At 37.5% G+C, this 20,918-nt stretch overlaps 5 protein-coding genes across 8 annotated transcripts; 3 read left to right on the top strand and 2 right to left on the bottom strand.

Annotated features, from left to right (window-relative positions):
• The first annotated feature begins 202 nt into the window (after positions 1–202).
• On the top strand, positions 203–1,814 carry CycC (cyclin C). Its single transcript, XM_011304277.1, has 5 exons — positions 203–483; positions 586–692; positions 756–962; positions 1,051–1,302; positions 1,383–1,814. The coding sequence occupies exons 1-5, from the start codon at positions 452–454 to the stop codon at positions 1,583–1,585; spliced, it is 801 nt and encodes a 266-aa protein (XP_011302579.1). The 5' UTR covers positions 203–451; the 3' UTR covers positions 1,586–1,814.
• Positions 1,623–3,572, bottom strand: mrn (general transcription factor IIH subunit 4 marionette). The gene is made up of 7 exons (XM_011304278.1): positions 3,041–3,572; positions 2,842–2,966; positions 2,522–2,727; positions 2,275–2,448; positions 2,116–2,202; positions 1,821–2,036; positions 1,623–1,759 (listed from the first exon to the last, which is right to left on the bottom strand). Exons 1-7 carry the CDS (start codon positions 3,555–3,557, stop codon positions 1,678–1,680), a joined length of 1,407 nt encoding a protein of 468 aa, XP_011302580.1. The 5' UTR covers positions 3,558–3,572; the 3' UTR covers positions 1,623–1,677.
• Positions 3,573–4,014: 442 nt separating this feature from the next.
• Positions 4,015–4,799, top strand: LOC105266273 (transmembrane protein C5orf28 homolog). Its single transcript, XM_011304279.1, has 2 exons — positions 4,015–4,321; positions 4,435–4,799. Exons 1-2 carry the CDS (start codon positions 4,040–4,042, stop codon positions 4,777–4,779), a joined length of 627 nt encoding a protein of 208 aa, XP_011302581.1. The 5' UTR covers positions 4,015–4,039; the 3' UTR covers positions 4,780–4,799.
• Positions 4,800–4,836: 37 nt separating this feature from the next.
• LOC105266270 (uncharacterized) lies at positions 4,837–6,262 on the top strand. Its single transcript, XM_011304276.1, has 3 exons — positions 4,837–5,266; positions 5,329–5,453; positions 5,539–6,262. Exons 1-3 carry the CDS (start codon positions 5,264–5,266, stop codon positions 5,729–5,731), a joined length of 321 nt encoding a protein of 106 aa, XP_011302578.1. The 5' UTR covers positions 4,837–5,263; the 3' UTR covers positions 5,732–6,262.
• A 1,830-nt stretch (positions 6,263–8,092) lies between these two features.
• On the bottom strand, positions 8,093–19,190 carry LOC105266269 (protein single-minded). 4 transcript variants are annotated; one of them, XM_011304274.1, is made up of 7 exons: positions 18,775–19,190; positions 13,373–13,705; positions 12,522–12,610; positions 12,133–12,435; positions 11,096–11,283; positions 10,629–10,735; positions 8,093–10,083 (listed from the first exon to the last, which is right to left on the bottom strand). In XM_011304274.1, the coding sequence occupies exons 2-7, from the start codon at positions 13,545–13,547 to the stop codon at positions 8,660–8,662; spliced, it is 2,286 nt and encodes a 761-aa protein (XP_011302576.1). In that variant the 5' UTR covers positions 13,548–13,705; positions 18,775–19,190; the 3' UTR covers positions 8,093–8,659. The 4 variants fall into 4 exon arrangements, with proteins under 4 accessions (XP_011302576.1, XP_011302573.1, XP_011302575.1 ...); XM_011304271.1 differs by lacking the exon at positions 18,775–19,190 and adding an exon at positions 14,434–15,099; XM_011304273.1 differs by lacking the exon at positions 18,775–19,190 and having other exon boundaries at positions 13,373–14,210.
• Positions 19,191–20,918: the final 1,728 nt, after the last annotated feature.

Below are 20,918 nucleotides of genomic sequence, written 5' to 3'. Positions count from 1 at the left end.
CTTGGAAAAAATGGGATTCTTCCAATTTGTCCAATTAAAAAAAAAAAGATGAGAGAAGTCATGACGATATTTTTTTCACTTTTTGTAATTGATAATTGTCGGTTAAACAAATAAAAAAAAAGCATTGCGTGTTGCGCCCTCCCTCTCTTAGGGTGCAGTACTACGATGCCGCTGGGGTCACTCCAACCCCCAGAATTGAGACTCTAGTCAATCCTCTTTGGGAATTTCACTCTACAATTTTTTTCCCACTCAATTTCAATAACAGACTAGCAACATTACGATTACGCATTGAAAACAAATCGATGGGAATGAAAATACTTTTATATCTAACAGTCAAAAAAATTGTACAACTTCTCCAATAGCCATAAATTCGGGAGAAAGATTCAAATGATAATTGTGCATGGTCCATGGAAAAATCGTAACCTCATCAGGTGATTTCTAGCTCCAGAGAATGGCTGGGAATTTTTGGCAGAGCTCTCATCAGTAAGAATTATTTATTTCCCCCACATAATCCATGGATTTCAAAAAACAAATTGTTTAATATAATATAATTGTACTGAAAACTTTGATATTAAAATTTGACAGCCAGCAGTGGCTACTGGATAAGCAAGACTTGGTTAGAGAACGTCAACACGACATCTCAATCCTCACCGAAGAAGAATATCAGAAGTTGTTCATATTTTTTGCAAATTGTGAGTACATCATGGGATTTTAATCAATAAGGCTGGATGAGTTCCATACGATATTTTTTTCAGTGATCCAAGTACTAGGTGAGCAGTTGAAATTGAGGCAACAGGTGATAGCGACAGCAACTGTTTATTTCAAACGTTTCTATGCTCGCAATAGTTTAAAATGCATTGATCCATTGCTACTAGCTCCGACTTCTGTATTTCTGGCATCTAAAGTTGAAGAGTTTGGAGTCATTTCCAATACTCGTCTAATTACCACCTGTCAAACTGTAGGTGAGTTTTATCAAATATAAATCTAATAACTCGTCTGGTCATGACAATTATTCAATGTATTATATCAATTTATTTCACCTGATTTCAGTTAAGAATAAATTCAATTATGCTTACACTCAAGATTTTCCGTATCGCACGAATCATATTTTGGAGTGCGAATTTTACCTTCTAGAGCATCTCGATTGCTGCCTCATTGTTTATCAACCATATAGACCACTCCTGACTTTGATCCAGGATGTTGGGCCTGACGATCAATTATTAACGCTTGCGTGGAGAATAATCAATGATAGTTTAAGGACAGATGTCTGTCTGCTCTATCCTCCATATCAAATAGCCATAGGTAATGATAAATATTTAATCATTCAAATATTTAATCATTTAATCAATTCATAGGCGGATCATAATTTTTTTTAATATCAGGGTGCCTGCAAATTGCATGTGTAATACTTCAAAAAGATCTGAAGTCATGGTTCGCCGAGTTGAATGCGGATATGGAAAAAATCCAGGAGATCGCACGACATATAATAAATCTCTATGAGCTGTGGAAAACGTACGACGAGAAGAAGGAGATCCAAAGTTTACTCGCAAAAATGCCAAAACCAAAAGCAGCCCCACAACGCTGACACGAGAGTGAATTTTCCCATTATGAAACAGCATGAATCATTTAAAAAATAATTTATTCATACTTTTATTCTATACATTTGGACCAATTCTGTCAGTTTGAGCCTTTTGAGTAACGTTTCCAGAATTTCTTGACATCATCGTGACCGACTTTGGTAACAACCATAGTTCGTTTTCTGCAAAACAAATAATTGTCCATAATTATTTACGCTCAATTGCAATTATCGATAATTTTACCTATCACTCTGCCAGATGAGAACCCCAATAGATAGTGCATAATCTCGAAGTACGACAAAGTCAGTTTCTGACAGGAACTGACTATACAAAACGCCTTCACTGAAGGAGAAACGATTTCTCTCATTTTCCCAGAGTTTTATCTGATCTACGATTGTTGGGGGCAGTGTTGGGGGACCTGTCTCAATCATTTTACTGTGAGCATGCTGCTGCAAATAACTATTAGAAGTAATTTAGTAAATCAATGGATTTTTTTAATCATGTATGGAGAATGATTTTTTAATCGAGTGGCAATTACCCGACTATTTGTGCTGCAGTTATTCCACTCTTCAATGCTTGTCGCACTGAGTCTCTGGTTAATATGGATACAACTAGATTCGGAAATCTGAGGAATAAATACTATTATTTTTCTTTGTATGACGTGTGCGTGAGAGAATTAAAGTTCGCTGATGTTTACCTGTAGAGCATTTCACAGAAGAGACCGAGTAAAGCCACTTGGAGGTTCGAATTTGTGTACGCGTAGACTCTGTAATTTGTTTCTACTACAATATAGCCCTCTTTCTCGATATCCCTCACGAGTGGTTTATTCTTTCCCGTTGCAATATTCAACGCCAATCTCGTTGGATAGAATCTAAAAAAAAATGTAAATGTTATTCATAATGGATTATTTTGAGAGCAATTTACTGTTAAATATTTTTTCAAACCTGCCAGCCTTGCGTTTTCGTTGATACACAAGACCAAATTCTCTCAAGTGCTGCAGAAATGTTAACAATCCTTCTGACATTCCCTCCGTACTATAATCCTTGCCAAGTGTTGAAAAATTTAATTGGAATAGAAAAGTGAGGCATTCGACGAGATCGAGACTTCTGGCTTGAATGGTATCTAAGTACTGGAGTATGAAGTACCATACCTGTGCAACATCACACAAGATTCTTTATATTCATCGATATTATTTCAGCTCTTTTATCTGAAATTGTCATGTGAGCCATGTCATGAAAGATTAATTACTAATTTGATCAATTACTTGTGATGCTGTGTCCAGAAGGAGAAACTGAAATCCTGCCTGTGTAATAACAGGACTACCATCTTCTTCATCACGTTTCATGAGGCCTGCATGGAGCAGTATCCTGACAGCATCCGCTGAAATACCTAAGGCCCAAAAAATGACAATAAGAGATCAATAACGAGAAACTCGTAATACCCACGACAATTAAAAGCTTTACCCTCTTGCTGCTGGGATCCCACCATGTAATGCAGCACACACTCCCATCTCTCCAAGGCATACGAATCGAGAAAAGCAATGTCTCTAGGTTTGCTATCAGTTTCCAACTGATTGGACATTGTCCAGGGTTTACCACCCCCGAGTAATACGATCTTCAAATTTTTCTTGAAAGTAGCATTGAGGATCCAGCCAGGCAGGCCCCCAGGTATAGATGCCTCTTTCCAAATATTCAACTCATTGAGAACCTGGACAACTCTCTGATGCTCTTCAGAATGTAGCTTTGAGCACCAGGATGCGATGACAGCTTGGGGGACCGGCTGCTCAACGAATAGAAGACGCATGACATAGTGTCGGGCAATGACTGGAAGTTCACGAAAAACCGCCAGACATATCGGTGGATTGTGATACAATTTTTCCAACACCTCTGGAGGCCCAGATTTCAAGTACTCATGGAGATCCTTGCACTGCAGCCCCGTGGGACGAAGCAGGTTCTGACCACTTATTGCTGGTGTTGTCATTGTGATAACTTTCAATTAACTGATCAACTCACTGATTTCTCAATTAAATTATTCACTGAATAGCCATATTCACTTCAAAATCGAGAATGTGCTTACAACAATATTTGGGAAAATTGGAGACACTTGGGGCTGACTGAGTGATGAATAGCTGAGAGATCTACGAAGTCTTAAAAGGAGTAAACTAACACAGAGGTTATGAATGGGGGCTTGGAGAACTCGAGGAACGTGATGTCACCCCCTGAAGAAGATGGCGCATCGAATCCGGGGTTAATTCCTAAATTATAATTTTTCACTCCTCAATTATTCCTGAATGATTCAAAATTATTAATCAAATTAAAACCGGAACCTCTTCAACGCGTTAGTACCAGAGAACTCCCACCTCGTATTGGTAATCGAGGAATTCATTTTATCCATTGGTTTGTTATTGTTATCAGTCTAGGTTATGTCTCGTGATTTGACACTGACGTGTACCCACAAAAAACATGTTCAACAAAAACCCAATAATCAAGATTATTTTTACAATATTGTTAGGTTTAACTTGTTTAATTGGAGACAGATTGAGTGACAACCTAACACATGCAGTAATTCGAGCAATTGTCGACAATGTGACACATGCATTAATTGCCGGTCTGTCATGGATTATCGTAACTCTTTTACTGAATCACTCAGTAATGAGGAATTTGCTAGAAATTACTTCATGTGCATTGATGTCATCGCTCATCGATGTAGATCATTTTATCCAAGCAAAGAGCTGGAAGTTATCTGTGAGTAGTGAACACATGAAATTCTCTATTCAATAAATCAAAAGAACGTTTATTTGAATTCATGGAATTAGAATATTTCCTTTTGTGAGTTATGAAATGAAAATTTTATTCAGGACGCAACTCGATTGAGCAAACGAGCGTTTTTACACTCGACAACAGTTCCAATACTACTTTGGACTTTAATGCTGTTGACATCGAAAGTTTCGACTAATGAAAAAATGGAGCACTACAGTTGGATTATTTTAATGAGCTTCTTGAGTCATCATATCAGAGATGCAACGAGACGGGGGCTGTGGTTCGCTCCTTTTGGCTCAACCAGACCAATTCCTTACTACGTCTATAACATTGCAATAATAATCCTGCCTTATATTTTTTATTACCTCATGACCCACAAAATATTCACGAGAAAAATCCCTGATTACACTCTTTACCAGAGAGAAACCGTTGACTCTGTATAAAACCGATAATGAGCTATTACAAAGCGATTGTCTTAAGTGAAAAAGAGAGGGGGGAAAGGAGGAAGGAATTTTATCGAGGTCAATTAGCATTGTGTACACAGTTGGAAGATTCTCAACTTGAGGAAGAAAATTATCACGGAATTTAGTCGCATGATCGTCATACGTGACTGCAGAAGACAACGAATGAGTAATTTTCGTGGGATTATTAAACTCTGTTGATTGATGATTAGTATGTGATTTTAAAAAAAAAGAATGCGATATGAAATCAGGTATTAAGTACAGCCATGATGTGTACGTATCTAAGGCTATCTTATACACTGAAAATGATAACAAGGCTGATAGGAATTTCTCGGTGATCTGAAGCGAGAGAGTAATGGTGGAATACAGTTGACAATTTTCATTCTACCGCACATGAACGACAAAGTCGTGAAGAGAATTGTTAATTTTTGTGGTGAAGAGATTCAGTAAATTATAAAAAATTGATATGGTGAGTGATGGTGTTTGGTTTTTAAGGGAAAAATGTTTTATCATTGTTTTAATCATATTTAGGATACCATTGAGGATATATGGCTGAGGTTTTATATCACCTGGGGAATTGGTGGTGGTAGTATTGTCATTCTTTTGATTCTCGTCGGTGTTATCCTTGTCAAACTCAATCGACTCACACATGATCGGTGAGTGATAGAATGAATAATATCGATAAGCACCCGTTTGATTGGGGATTTTAATCGCTTTTAAATCAAAATATATTTTCATCAGATCGAATCGCTTGCATAGTCAGAGGAACATGATGGCAGATTTTTGTTATTCAAATCCGACGATTGTGCCAGGTGAAGAACTGTCAAGGCGTGGATACTCCATGTACAATGGAAGTGATTTAGTACCTTCTCAACCATTCAGCGCCAAGTTGAATGATTATGGGAATTATCAGGAGGCTCGATCGAAATTCTGAATTATTTTACACATTCCCCGCTGTTAATATTGTTTACAAAAATCGTACGTCGTAATTTATAAATTAAAATATATATTCGTCGCTATAAAATAAGTCGAGAAAATTTGAGTTCTGAAAATTTCACTTTCGAGATATTTACCGTCATAATCATGTTAATGATTCATCTATGTGAATGTCATTAGGACGTGGAGGAAAAAATTTTATCGTTTCTTTATTAGTCACGTTTCATGTTATCCCAAAACGTCAGAAAATTCAATGTGGTACGGAGTCCTTGTAGTTATCGTCTCATAATTTATAAAAGAAGACCAAAGGTTTTGGGAAGGTCCAAAGAATTTGAAGTATATCATCCATTTTTTATGCATCAGATCTAAAGAATCTACTCATGTGTCACACACATAAAGAACCCGTCAACGAATGAATATTCGATCTAGTATTCAACGCTTGAATCATGAAATCTAAGTAGACTTCGAATCTAATTCATTCTTAAATCAAGAATATTTAAATTCCTAATAAATTTCAATGGCTGTTCAAGTGGTCCAAAAATTCCAAATTATTCTTCGCCCGCCATATTATACCTTCATCCCAAAAAAAAACGAATGTCTATCCTTTATTGTAATTTATTGTTCATAATTTATAAAAGAATGAAAATATATTTTATATAAATCCTAAATGCCATATAAAAATATATCATTATATTAAACCGATAAAAAACTGTTTTGATTGCTCCATCCGAAATATCAATTCCGAATAATTTGCGACATTTCAACAACCACTAAATATTCAATAATTTATTATTATGATTATTAACATTATCAGCGACAGATAGGTATGAAAAATTTATTGTACGAATGTATACCATTTATAAAAAGAAATAATGATAAGTGCGAGGGGTTGGAGGGTTGTTGCAGTGGCACGATGTAACGTGAAACAACGGGGGTAACACGCGACGGGTTTAATGGTGGGTGAAGAGAGCCTGCACCCAGTTGTGCACCAGCCAAGGCAAGAGCTTGGGATAGTCTATAATTGGTATAAAATCATTGAGCAAACACATTGGGCAAGACAGTCGTGGGTGGTGTTACGTGCCGTAACCTTGGTGACGCCTAAAGCATTCTATTCCTCATCCCCCTAGCCCCTCCCACACCCTCCTAAACCCCTCAGTCGACCTCACTCCACCCTCTGATTGCGCACACCGCTTTATATACCTCCATATACAACATCAAGTATACAACATTTTATATACGTGTATATTTTACACCAATTGTTTTTTTTTTTTCTTCACCCACCACCCGGAAGTACGTCAATAAATTTCTGTAGGTTTGTATTTTTTTATTGGAGACAATCAATGCTGTTTGGTTTATTTTACTCTGCTCCTTTTTTCGTAATTGAATTGTTCAATATCAATAAAAATTATGATAATCCTGAGAATGGGTGTTAAGTCCTTGAAGAAAATGCCCCTTTCCTGTCTGCAGTGCTTTCACAGTGCACGCAACCTGTCAAGTGTTTACCCGGGGGGTTCCCCATGTTATGTTCGGGGATTTTTGCTGGATTAGTAGTCATAACTAGGATGAGATTTTTACTCAGAGGGGATCCACGGAGTTGAGAATCCATTGCTGAATTGCAAAAAAAAAAAATAATAACACTTTCTTCCAGATATTTGTTTATTTAAAAAAATCACGGAAGAGCAAGAATTTCCAGTCGTATTCCATGTCGCAGTGTTGGTATGGGAATTAAAAATAAATATTCCTTTATATCGTGAAATAATAGATATCTGGGACAAGTAAACAAAGAAAATACACCCCCTGAGATTGAATATAAGAAGTTAACGAGGGAAACGCGTGTCCATCGGCTCACATGAATTCACATGGGCGCATAAAAAGCCCTCGGGGGTGACAATTCGTGGCATTTATTTTCCTACCAATTACAGAGAAAGCCCTCCGTAGTAGAATTTAATAGGGATGATTACCAGTGACTTGGCAGCCATCATTGGTTTCATTGGTTCGGAGATGAAGAAAAAAAAAAACGTTTGTCCGGTTTGAAAATGAGACGGGCCTTCGGATGCTGGATAGTTGAATGAACAATTGGGCGATGATGCCACGTGCCTGGAACCAGTGTCAAACAAACCCCATGCTGGTTTGAAACGAATGTCCTAGACTTTTTATTTCTTTCTCCAGGCGCTATTCAATCCTAACAACTCCCGAGTCACAGAATACGACATTCACATACAGAGCAATTACTCCAGTCATTGTTTTCCCCTCTGCCATGAAAATTTTTTGACGATAACACGTGTTAATGATTTCGAACAAAAATATATCGTGTATTTTCCATTTAAATAATACATCATTACATTATTTACATGTATCTATCACCTAAGTATTCATTGATTTACGCAATTGTGGATATAGAGTGTAGATGATTTATTGTATTGAACTCATGCAAATGTTGTTTTATTTTCATCTATAAATGAGATTAATTTCTATTTACGTACAGAGAAAATTGTTCAGTTAAATATCGTTTTTTAATGAAAAACAGATAAATGTTGATTTTCTATTATTTTTTTTTGGACCCTGTGATGAAAAATTGCGAATCGATGGCTCTTTGGTCATTAAACTCGTTGATCCGTCAGTCTTGGGGGTTTATAATTCGAAATCAAGAGAAAACCACAATTCAAGGATTCAATCATACTCACAAATAAGCTTAAATAAATAAAAAAAAATAATATATTATACTTAATTACATAAATACAGCCGAATTCCATATGTACAGCATAATTTATCTCCAACCAATATTACCAAATAAAAATTAGTGACGTGATCATAACGTCGGATGTCTAGCACCCACGGCCAGCGCGAGAAATAGTCATTCCTAACTTACATTCTCCTTTCTATAATAAAAACTCTAATGACAATTACAATAAAATGAATAAATGGATTACGTCCCCGAGAATCCAGCGATGAATGAATACTTGGTGATACCCTGACGATCAAGAACACTCTTATCATCGCACTTGGTGTACATTGAGAAATCATTTCTATCCTGACAGATTGGTGTTTTACCAATGAGATTCATGGGTGTATCACACTTGCTGCCATTTGAAACTGGTGACACAGGCTCAGATTTTGAAGTTGTTACAGAAGTGGTGAGGGTTGTTGGGGTAAAAGTTGTATTGTTGGTCGTTGGAGAATTGCCTGGGGCTGTCGTAACAGTTGTGGCAGCATCACCAGGTGAATCCCCTTTAATAACACCTTGCTGATGGCCATGAACACTCTGATGTATACTTGGAACACTACTTGAGCTGTACTGCTGAGATTCAACGATGACACTCGTGTAAATTGGACCATCCACGTGCTGTATGTGCTCGTGATGATGATGACTCGTTCCCGCTGTCGGTGAGTACGTCTGATGTGGATTGTGGGGATTATGGGGATTGTGAGGATGATGGTTTTGCATTGATGAATTTGTTCCATTACCAACGAAGCACGAGTTGTTGTTGTCATTGAATGCACAGCTTGGATGAACGTAACCGACGGTCGAGTCATTGTAGGGCTCAGGTGGTGATGAGTGATCATCCAGCATTGGATGGCAATGATGAAGGTGATTATTGTGGGGAACATTTGGATGATACGGCCCGGTATTAGCCAGAGGACTTGATAAATGTGCACAGCTCTCAGGGACATCGTAACTACCACAAGAACTCGATGGAGATGAGTACGGGGGTTTTTTCTGATGGTGATGATGTTGGGGGCTGTTTGGGTGCTGTTGAGACTGGGATTGTTGGAGATTCTGATTGTTGTGGTGCAACAGGTGAGGCTGACCGTGACCGTCTTGTGTCATTGCAGCGTATTGATAAAAAAGCTCTAATGGGTAATAATTTGCTGTGTCCTCGTGGATATTTGGCCCACCTCCTGGACCAGAGCCCTGGTGTGCTGTGTTCTGGGCTGTTGGGTAATTAGCCTGGTAGTGATTCATGTGGGCTGGTGCTGGCATGTATTCACCGGTGTTTGAGTATGATGTATCAGCAAAATCAACTACTTGGGGTTCACTGGCACGTTGGAGATATGGCGGACTTGGACTGCATTGGGATTCATCAACTCCCATGTCTCGGGAGATACCACAATTTGATGATAATGGAGCTGATGGCTGATTTCCTGGTATTGTTGAGGCCTTCTGCTCCGAATTGAGAACCAAGTGCGCTGCCTCTTTATCCGATAGTACGTAGTTCACTGATACTATACATTGTGGTCTTGAACTTCGGGAATTGTTTACTATTGTCACGTACGATTGCATCCATACCCATCCTCCAGACTTCGTTAGGAATCTGTAGTATTTTGTTGTTACTTGACTCTTCATTAACACTGCAATCATTAAAAAAAAAAAAGCTGTGTTCCTATCAATCGTCCATTGACTAATTAATATAAAATATTCGTCTAGCGGGATGAATTCAAGTTGTCACCGACGAATTGAAAAGAAATTTACGTCCTCATTAAAAAATATTTATTCACCGTTGCATGATTGAACGGCGGTGATGAAATACGAATCGAACTTGAAAAAATTATAACAAAATCCTAATATTGGGGATATGAAAATCACACGTGCAGAACATTATGTGGGATTTGCTCGAGGGAAAGGAGGGGATGAAAATTGTTGAGGGAAAGAGAGGGTGAAGTGAGAGCTCCACCGATTAATGCTCGTCAAACTGCGGGTCTGTTCAAACAACGATAGCGCTAATCGTGTTGAGTTTTCCTCTTTTATGTTCTATGTAGTAAATGGTAAATGGTAAATGGTAAATTATGAAACTTTACTACATGCACCCCATAAATAATAATAATATAAATTATTTGATTGTATTTTTCGTCTTATTCTCTTCAAGTTAAAAAATTAATGAATTAATTTGACTTACATATCTGATGTGACTCTCGAAGATGCCAAATATCACATCCGTGCACGTAATGGTACAGTGTTTTCTCGATTAAATCCTGGGGGTCGTAGCCCGTGAGGTCCTTCACACTGAAATCAGATATACTCTTTATTTAGTCATTTTTTCCTGCATTTCAATTTTCTCTTTTTTTTTTCGACGACTTAATACACATAACGAAGCACATGACGCCGTTCCCAGTGGATATCGTTTTCATTTCAGCGCTGCTGCGACAGATTTTATTTACTCTGGGTGTTGATGAAATAAAAAAAAACGACAGGAAAAAAAAAGAATCGGTAGTAATGCACAGTGGGTGAATATTGAACTGGGTAACTTGAACCGGATTTTAATGGCTGTCCATCAAGAATTTTCCCATTGAAATTTACACCGCGCAGTTTGAGATTGGTAATGAACAAAAAATAATCGGTAATTTATTTATTTATTGTACGTACCTGACATCGAGAAATATGAGTTTGAGATCCAGTGATGCACGGAACATGAACATATTGTGATGAAGCTTTATTTCGGTTATTGCTGAGGGTGGAAGTGAGTGACCTACGGCAACTAGACCGATCGTTTGATATTCCTCGTAGGAAGGACCACGGGCTATGACTTTTAAATAGCCAGAGCAGTGAATCACCTGCAGGAGAGACAACAATTAAACATTAACAAAAAATCCACCCGATGGTTCGAGTGATTAATTTGTTTATAATTCGATAATTTGTTCGAGCGTTTCGATAATTTGTAATTAAACTACAAACGATTTTTACATTCTATCCGATTCTCTCATGATTGAGACTTGTATTAAAAAAATCTGTATATTTAAATCGTTCCACGTAGAGTTAATAATTTCATTAGAATCCAGTGAGAATGTGGGGTGGCGAAAAAGTGCTTGAAAATTAGCAATTTCCAAGGATAAAGGGGAATAACAAGACGAGTAATTGGAAAAGGGGATAAAAGCTAGTGACACTAGTGATAATTTGCATGTGCATCTGCATCGCAGATGCGTAAAAATTTCAACGCCTCGTAATACGTAGACTGCATTTTTCAATTTTTCTCTGCACATACTGGGAGTAAGAACAAGTGGTACTTGACCAAAGAAAAAAAATAAAATTATAAATTCTCGGGTGTACTCGTATGACGACGGATATGGAATTAATTTGTTAGGGAGATTTTTTTAAAGCAGTGAGGTGAATGTCTCCCAAGTGTCAACTCTCACGCACGGAAATCCACAAAGAACCCCTGATTATTCCAAATCATACGTATGAATTAATTCGATTGGCTGAAGAATTTAATCCATAAATGTAGAAAAACCATGAGCATATGTTGAGCAATTTAGCTCAGTAAATACTTGTCCCTCTGCTCTCGATCTCCCCATTCTTAATCACACGTAATTTTCACCCGCCCCTCTACCCTCTTTTATTGCACCAATATTTCGAAAAATTCGAAGGGTGGCATTAGCAGCTAGGGGATAGAAATGATTTCTTACTTTCCATCCCGATGTTACTAATCCAGCATTTCTCTTTGCCAGAACGCATTTCATTCTGAGGAAAAAGGCACGCTCGAGCTCGATATTACCCCGTGCATTTGGAGGTGGAAAGGCACGACCTGAGCCAGGAAGAGGTAAACTCAGAACATCGAGCATCTCGTTATGATCGATTGGATGAATATACTCAAAAATACTATTTCCGGTTAATTCAACCTGTGATAGACCCAGATGAACACTCGCTGTTTCACTTATGTACATTATCTTGCCGTCTGGAGCTACAACGAAGATGAATCCGTCCAGAGTCTGAAAATAATTTCAACTTTCAACACAATTTTTTTACAAAGGTTCATGAAATTACTGGGTGAGTAATTATTCAATTATTCACGTACCTGGAGGAGATAAGATCCTAATTCTTTTATCGCTGCGTCTCGAGGATCATTTATCGCCGGCGTCGGCGCTCCCCATTCAGTTCCTAAACCTGAAGAAATTATCCTCACAATTATATTTATTCAATCCATATTTTTATTCAATTGATATTTAATGAATTATAAAAATAATTAATTACATTTCAAGCACGAGGATATTTTGAATTTTACTCAATGTTTCATCAATAAAATTTTTCAAATAGATTCCGAAGACTGGGATACGCAAATATTTCTCTCATTCCCCACCGAATTCCGGATTAAATGCGATAAAAGATAAAAAACCAAATGACGTACCCCAGAATCGACGAAAGCTAGACATAACTCTCCAAAAAAGGTACCCTAAATCGAACTCAAAGGTATAAAGACGCATTAGTATCTGGTGGTTGTCAGTTTATTCCGGAGGGATGCGGCCACTTGAAATTCAATTGGGGTTTTGAAGTTGAAACGACGTGTAAGGCCGGTCTACAAGTTTGGAATAAGTGGTATAGGAATAAGAGGGCGCGACAAAAAGGATGGGACACAGTGCTATTGTAACCGCTTTAACAACAGCCCCCATGCTTTGCTTACAAAGCAAACGGTATGTGTGGCGGGAGGGTGAAAAAATAAAAAAAAAGGGAAAAAAAAAAGAAGCAGAAGTACTAATGCTTCATGTGGTGCGTCATCGCCGTCTTCTCCTCTGCTATTTTTTGCTCCTCCTACTAAAAAGTCTCGGATATCCCATCGATTGTCATTTAATAGTGAAGAGGTGTTTGAGAGAATGGATGGTACCCCTGGTGAATGGAATAACAAGGTATCATCGTGGTTGGTCTTCTTACCGTTTGGAAATACCGCTCGCATCTTCAGGTAACTTGTCGTCAATCTTATGACACTTGCTTTGTCCAATTGCGATGTTGTTGCTGCAGGAAGTGGTAGTAATTTAGCGAGCTCTTGGAACTCTGTATTCTCTTTCTCGCGTCTCGAACGCGCAGCATTTTTACTCTTCTCCTTCATTACACCGCCCTGTGGTGGATTGCCAATGCAATTGTGCTGATTTGGATTTATCGAGTGCTCCTCGTTGTTGTTGCTCACGTGGGGATTGTTGTTATTATTTTGATGGTCCAAGTGGTGGCTGTAATTTAGGTCCACGGTGTCTGATTGGGCACAGTGACCTAGGTCCAAAATCAAATTCATTATCTGATTCCGCATATTAATTTGTCTTTATAATTTTTCTAGTTCACTGCCAGTGTTTTTTTTTATCAGGAGAATTAAACTATAAATTTATCTACATCTCTGGATCGAATTGTTTATTATTACAGAATAATATCAAATCTCATCTGGAGTAATTGTCGGTTTCACTTGAAATCTTTTTCTCGCAACCGATGTCTCATTATTAAAAGTGGAGAAAATCTAGACGAGGGATGAAACGAGGCGGATAAGAGAGCATCCCTCCCTCGTCATAAAAAAAATTCCAATGCTCTAACGAACGTCTCGACAATGCAAATTTATCGTGAATAATTCATCTTTAAAAAATGAAACTACATTCTGTGTATAATTGAAGTATGGGAGAGGTATAAAAAAGGCAAAAGGGCCTCAGGTCTCGATGGGGCTGGTTCTCCACAGTGCATGCATCGTCACACCAACACCGAGAGGTGAGAGTTTCTCCTGGTGATAGACCGTAACGTCGTATCCTTTTTTTTTTCAAAACCATGTGCAATTTTTTCTCTCTTTCTCACCGCGTTGCAAATCCACCTCGACGACGGCTCTCAGTTACACACAATTTCTCATACAGAATTCGCAGAACTCCCATTGAGGGCCGGCCGTCAAGCCAACAGTATGTATATGTATATTTACTGGCTAATTTGAGTGTACAATAAATTATAACGGATTTTACGTGTACCTTCGACTAGACGAACTGTTTTTCTTTGGAGTGATTGTTTGTATCGCCAACTCGCGACGTATGGATCACTCGCGAGAACGACATTCGAGGTGCGTCCATGGCGTTCAATCATCGGTGCCATTGATAGCAATAAACAATAATGAATTATTTTTGAATAACGAGATTAATAATTTATGGATTTCATTTATTATCACGAATTTGTGCTGATGATTATTGAGAGAATAATTTAATTTGTGTTCACTGCACGTCACGATTTGGCACTACAAACTATTCGTGGAATCGTTTGGTTATAAAAAACAATTTGTGTAAAAAAGTAAAATTGTAAGGTGCGGGTTAGTCTGGCGATTCGATCACTGGCACTTGAGTATCTCGACTGGTACCAGCTTTGGGTGTCACGTTTTCGTTGTAGATTTTCAAGATCGGTGATGGACCCAAAAGGGGGTTGTACTGTGGCCTTGGTGTGGAATAGGCTCCACCCTTGTGCGGGGCAAACGCTCGAGTATGAACCAACACTGTTCAGGGTATAGAGTATTCCTATGGGTTTTAGGGAGAGAGAAGGAAAATTGAGAGAGAGAGGGAGAGAGAGTTGCTCTGGGGGAGACAGACATGGCGCATTTACCTTGTGCTGGTATTGGGGGGAGAGTGAGGTGAGACTGCGGGGGAGGAAGAGGGTGGGAGAGGGAGGGATGAGATTTTAGTGGAGAATCTCTCGGAAAGAGGTGAGAGCACCAGAGACAGCGAGATAAAGAAATTATGCGAGATCTAGAAATTTTCAGATATTCGGACGACTAGTTGGTGAAAATTTGTGAATTTTTTGCCAATGGAGTATGAAGGCTAAAGGGGAAAATGGCCCTGTAAATAATCTTGGGGAAATCCCAATTTTTATGGGAAACATGTGTTCTATTGGTCGTATTTCAATAGCCGGTGCGCGCAGACGGGTCAGGAAATAAAACCCTGAAGACAGGTAGGCGACATCTAATACGAAACATGTGTTGCAAGTTTTAAAAGTTCTCTGACTGACTATTTGGCCACTGCCTACGTTCAATCCCTCTGTATTTATTTTACACCTTGAATTTTCAAGTGAACCTGCGCCTATTGACAAAACATTCCCTCGGTTTTAACCTGCGACAGCCTTTTTGTTTTATTTATCTCGGTTTTATAATTTTATATGATTTTGACTGAATGTTTGGATTGTGGATTGCTTGGTACTCTCAGATTTTTGTTTCAATCAGCTCATCATTATCCGGTGGTGAATACTGGATGCGCCTCAAGGGTGCGCATGCCTTTTTCAGAGCCAACTCGGGTCGAGGATTGAATCGGGGAAATCCCCACTTCCGAGGAAGTGAGGGAGGCCTTTTTTTCGGAAAAATTCAATCCAATTTACAAGAATTGGTGGCCGAGATTTTTGAAGAATCATTTGAATGCGGAATTCCTATCGGTCACTGCGAGATAAATAAATCAATTATAATAAATAATAAATTGATAATCATTTTTTATTTATTTATTATTTTTTATATTTATTTATTGTGGTACACCCTTTTATGGTGTAAAAAATGTTATGAATATTCATAATTATGCGTTAAATATTTAAACAAGATAAATTGTTTGAAAATCTGAAGTATTCAAGTATTTAATATTGTCTCAAGGTTCCACCAACCTCTGCTATCCAAATAAACCCCAGGATAAAATTTATCCTCGAGGTAAATCATCTCCAAAGGGTTATAATTTTTCAATATTTAACCCAAACAACATCTCCCTATTTACCCAAATACAAATTTGAGTTGACACTAACTTAAAATCGTCAACCGAAATTAAAAACCCAGACATCTATTTACCTTTCTAACATTAAACATAATCTCCAATCACCCCCACGTAAATACGTCTAAATAAATAAATAAATCCACCAAACAAATTAAAAACTAAATAAAAAATTAAACCCTGGAATACCAATTACTGGTAATTAATTCCCATTACCTAAATCCTTTTAATCCGACGTACAATAACTAATCCCTGAATTTATGATTATCTTCTCAAGTGAAAAATAAAAATAAAATCAAAGACGAGAATTATTTTACAAAGAGGAGTTGAGACACATTGTTGAATCGTTCAGTAGTTCGTGACACATTGAATAGTTGGGTATGTTGGGTCCAGGACACGAAATGGTGCGCGACTTCGCAATCGTACAACGGCTTAACTCCTGTTCATCGGACTCACCTACATCCGTAAAACTTGATGTTACTATTTTTATTTTTTTATTTTTGTCTCCCCCTAAAACTCCCACCGAGCCAGTTAAGGTTCTCCTCCCCATGCATTTGAACAGCATTTTGGTTATACGCCCCAAATACACCCCGAGAACCCCATCTTAATGTCCACCCCCTTTGGTCTTCTACCCCTTCCCCTCTCGGTCTCTTCCATCCCTTCCACCGATCCCTGTGTCCTCGGAGTTAAAACCATCCACCTTTTGGACACTTCATCCCTCTCTCTTTTTCTCACCCATCCCCAGGGGTTGACAAAAACACAGGGCCTTACGTCGACGATTCATCATTCTCCAGAGCAAACCCCCACCCTCCCCCCAAAAACTAAAAGATGCATTCAAACTTTATTTCACCTCTGTGTGTGATCATGCATTTTAAGTTGCGCTTTAAACTATCCCAATTTCCAGTTCGTGCCTGTGGCAACGTTTTTTTTTTCCCCCTCTCTTTTTCTCTCTTTTTTTTTTCTCCACATCCCTCATTGAATATACCACCCCTGTGGTCTGTCATTCCTGAAATTCCTTCCGATTTCAGAAGTCATGAAGGGCAATACATTTTATTGTTTTTTATGCCGCCTTTTTTTTTCTTTTTCTTTTTTTTTGCACCGGGGTTTTAGGCTCGGGACGTGTCGGAGAATCGATTGTGGGATTTAATGTTTTGCAATGTTTGGAGAGGAGAGAATCGAGAGAATCGATGGGATTTCTGAGTTTTTGGGAGGTTGAGGTTTTGGGGTGTGATTGGAGGTGGGTACGCGGAAATTATTTTGAGATGTCAATAATTTTTTCTGAAATCTTGATGTACTATTTTAATTTCCATTGGATTATTTCTATTTGTTATTCAATTTGTTGATCTGCCGACGGTTGACAGATGGATTCATGAATTTTTTTTAATTGAAAGCAACGATTTTGGAATGCGCTAGCTGTTTTTTTATTATTAATTCTGAGTATAATTAATTATTAGAATAAGAGGTGAGGCATTCATCGGTCACTCAATTTCAATCGCCGCGAATATAAAAGTAAATTATACTATTGTTTTATCCTGTATCTAATCAGCTTAAATAAATTATTACGGAATATTTTGTGGCTCGAGACGTGACGATAACCATGTATTCTTGTCAGCAGTTGATCACTTTGCGATTATTTTAACGAAAGCGCTGGAAGAACAATAACATTGTAGATAATTGTTAAGGAAATGTTCGCTAATGTTTTCAAGCCTGGCACGTACAATGTAATTCTTTTTCGTTAGCAGACGGAGTGATGTCACTTTTTTTTTAAATTCTGTGCAACAATATAAATACACGGAAACAAACTTTAAAAAATGCCTCGCGTTAAAATAAAAATAGAGGAGAGGGCAAAGTGATAGAGAAAATTCTCCTTGAATTCCCAGAATTTTTTTACAAGAAATAAATTCCGGGATGCGGTGAAAATTTTACTCCGACCTGACATTTTTAGAAGAATGAATTATTTTTGTTTATTGCAAGAGAACGAATTGGATTAATAATTTAAATTTTTTATTCAGACTGGGGGTGATGGGATATGTAAGGATGTGTAACAGTTGAGATTCATGTAGTATATATGTAGCAGTACGATAACATAACAAGCGGGAGTATATTCTGCTGACACAGCATCCTCGACGAGTGGAAAAGACTTGAGTTTTTAGACCGAGGGAACTCATCTACAAAGACCAGCGGAGGTTCAATAATTACCTCTATCACTTACAAAATTTGAGGAAGAATTTAAAAAGAGAATCGATACTCACGAGAAGTAATTGAAAGAGAAACTGAGGAAAATGGTATTCACCGGAGAAAGTGGAAAAATTAAATTACTCGGGTCGAGTAGTAATTGCAAATGTCAGCGCATAATTATTACATGCATTTAAAGGACATGAATCACCTGGGAGAAATAGAAGAAGTGCAAATCAGGTCGTTTATTATTGGCGGGTATTTTGAAAATATTCTTGAGAAATTAATTATGATGCAGCTTTTTCTGGGAAAATTAATTGGCACGCCGGGTAAAAGTCATTCATCTCAGTATTTTCAAGGATTAATTAATGACGTGGTAGTGAAATGGCGGAAAATTAAGGAACAAACCTGAATTTGAGGGTGACGGTATCGAAATATAAATGAAAATTATTAAAATTCATTCGTGTATTTTTCACTGCACGCCACTTCACTCCAGAATTACTCTGATCTCACGTAATTTAAATTAAATTAATTTATTCTGGAATGTATCCACTGAATTCACACAAGAATTAATGATCTCCTTAATAATTTATGAATGATTCACAATTTAGAATAGTGGATTATCTGTTCATGACGAACGCGTAATTTCCGCGAAATTTCCGCGAGCAAAATCTTTTTTTCTTTCCACTCGCAGCATTGCTCATAATTATGTACTCATACTCGTCACAATCTTAATTAATTGAAATTTTTAAATTAACAATATCCACGGATGTCCTGATTAATCACGAATAATAATCACTGAAAATTCGTGGCTTGACGATATAAGTGACACGAAACGAATCACAGACTTTTAAGACTTTGACACATTCGCACCACGCTGTTACCCCCACCCATTATAAATTTTGCTCTCGTGATCACCAATCACAAGCAACTTTAATCCCACACATAATAATTCAAAGAGAAAAATACTGAATAAAAAATGACCGAACGCTTCACGTAATCCGAATTTCTATAAAAATATAATAAAAAAATCTGAAATATTAAGATTTCCGGAAAAAGTTGATTCTCCTGGAATCATCAGAATTTAATAAACAACTGGACGAATCATTATGTTTAATATTTTTTACGTAACATTGTGTAAATTTTTATTTTTTGTTGGATCTCTATTTTTATCAGACTTTTCTCTCCGCGAATTCACGTCGGGTGCCAAGATTTCCAAAAATATCATATAAAAATCCAATCGATTGTTTTTTTTTAAATAATTAAAAATGCAGAACGAGAGAATTACAGAAAATAAGTTTTATACTGAAGAACAGCAGCGAGAGGGTCACTCTCGGTTGAATGTTTCAATGTTTTGACTACGTATGTTACTGTCGCAGTACTTTATTTTTTTCTTTACCTCTGTCGCATGTGCAATTATTACCACAGGCCCGACAGCCAACGGGAAGTCGCTGGGATTTAAAAAAAAAAACGAGCCACAACTATAAACAATAATAATATTTCCAAGCAGCGGTGAAAAATCGAGGAGCAAACAATAAGACGGATATTTTAAAATTGTTGCAAAACACTGAATAAACCAAAACCAAGTTTAAACATTAATTTGGCGTACGTGACAGGATGTGTTCACGCCATTTCCCTAAACAAAGTCTCCATTGTCCAAAAATAAAACCGAAGAAAGTGAAAAATAAAAATAAATAATCGAGGGAGCGAAGAATTATCGAACGAGGGAGAACGGAAAAATAATAAAAGAGTTGAATTCCGGGGATAATAAATAAATAGAAAAACAATATACAGTTGGAGTAATTAGAGTAATAATAACAATTCATTGAGGATCACTGACAGCTGAGGGAATTTCGGAATCATTGAACTTACCACTGAATAAACTAAAAACAACAAGAGTGTAATATTACATTGGATGGAGGAAAAACGGTACGGAAGGATCACATTAACTCCGGTGATCTCGTCCGGTTTTTCCTATAAATGACTTCAGGAAATGACACGCCCCTTTGCGGCTGTGACATTGAAAATGAAAGAAAATTCACAGAGAGTGTGAGAGCAACACGACACTGTCTCCAATTTCCCGACAAATTACCGTTAATTGTCCCTATAATCAGGTCCTAATCGTAAATGTAAACACGCGTTAACGACGACATTAAAAGATGATACCGCCACTAAATGATTATTAATCCTAATAATTATAATTCTGTCTAAACATTAAGTGCAAGCTGTCATTAAAGATTGTAATGATACTCACGAGACGATAGAAATTCTCGGAGAAATCACACAGATACGATAGGTCATTTTAATTCGATTGCGTCACTTGAGTGTTTTTTTTTGTTTATTTGTTAATTAATAGTTTTAAGTAGATTTTAGGGGGATTTTAGATTGATGTGAGGCTTTTTTCGACATGTCGTTATTTTCACATGTTTTATCGAATAATTGTCTCACTCATGCATTGATTTATAATTTATTATTAGGGGAGAGGATAGGTGTCGGTCATTGAGGTAAAACTGGTTAGACCGAGCTCAGAGGAGTAAGAGGATACTCTGAAT

The sequence above is a fragment of the Fopius arisanus genome, unplaced genomic scaffold (genome assembly GCF_000806365.1).
Source record: "Fopius arisanus strain USDA-PBARC FA_bdor unplaced genomic scaffold, ASM80636v1 scaffold00037, whole genome shotgun sequence".
Taxonomy (NCBI): domain Eukaryota; kingdom Metazoa; phylum Arthropoda; class Insecta; order Hymenoptera; family Braconidae; genus Fopius; species Fopius arisanus.
The sequence above is the reverse complement of the archived record's forward strand: the minus strand, read 5'-3'. Positions and strand labels throughout refer to the sequence as shown.

What these genes read in the sequence shown, in the direction of transcription:
- CycC (XM_011304277.1), top strand. Translation starts at nt 452, where the DNA reads ATGGCTGGGAATTTTTGGCAGAGCTCTCATCA. An exon ending in GTTCATATTTTTTGCAAATT is followed by an intron (nt 693 to 755) that starts GTGAGTACATCA and finishes TATTTTTTTCAG; the next exon opens with TGATCCAAGTACTAGGTGAG. An exon ending in TACCACCTGTCAAACTGTAG is followed by an intron (nt 963 to 1,050) that starts GTGAGTTTTATC and finishes ACCTGATTTCAG; the next exon opens with TTAAGAATAAATTCAATTAT.
- mrn (XM_011304278.1), bottom strand. Translation starts at nt 3,557, where the DNA reads ATGACAACACCAGCAATAAGTGGTCAGAACCTGCTTCGTCCCACGGGG. An exon ending in GGGATCCCAGCAGCAAGAGG is followed by an intron (nt 2,967 to 3,040) that starts GTAAAGCTTTTA and finishes TTTGGGCCTTAG; the next exon opens with GTATTTCAGCGGATGCTGTC. An exon ending in TTCTGTGAAATGCTCTACAG is followed by an intron (nt 2,203 to 2,274) that starts GTAAACATCAGC and finishes TTTATTCCTCAG; the next exon opens with ATTTCCGAATCTAGTTGTAT.
- LOC105266273 (XM_011304279.1), top strand. Translation starts at nt 4,040, where the DNA reads ATGTTCAACAAAAACCCAATAATCAAGATTATTTTTACAATATTGTTA. An exon ending in CAAAGAGCTGGAAGTTATCT is followed by an intron (nt 4,322 to 4,434) that starts GTGAGTAGTGAA and finishes AATTTTATTCAG; the next exon opens with GACGCAACTCGATTGAGCAA.
- LOC105266270 (XM_011304276.1), top strand. An exon ending in AATCGACTCACACATGATCG is followed by an intron (nt 5,454 to 5,538) that starts GTGAGTGATAGA and finishes TATTTTCATCAG; the next exon opens with ATCGAATCGCTTGCATAGTC.
- LOC105266269 (XM_011304271.1), bottom strand. Translation starts at nt 14,554, where the DNA reads ATGGCACCGATGATTGAACGCCATGGACGCACCTCGAATGTCGTTCTC. An exon ending in GCGAGCGGTATTTCCAAACG is followed by an intron (nt 12,611 to 13,372) that starts GTAAGAAGACCA and finishes TAATTTCTTCAG; the next exon opens with GTTTAGGAACTGAATGGGGA. An exon ending in TAGTAACATCGGGATGGAAA is followed by an intron (nt 11,284 to 12,132) that starts GTAAGAAATCAT and finishes TCTCTCCTGCAG; the next exon opens with GTGATTCACTGCTCTGGCTA.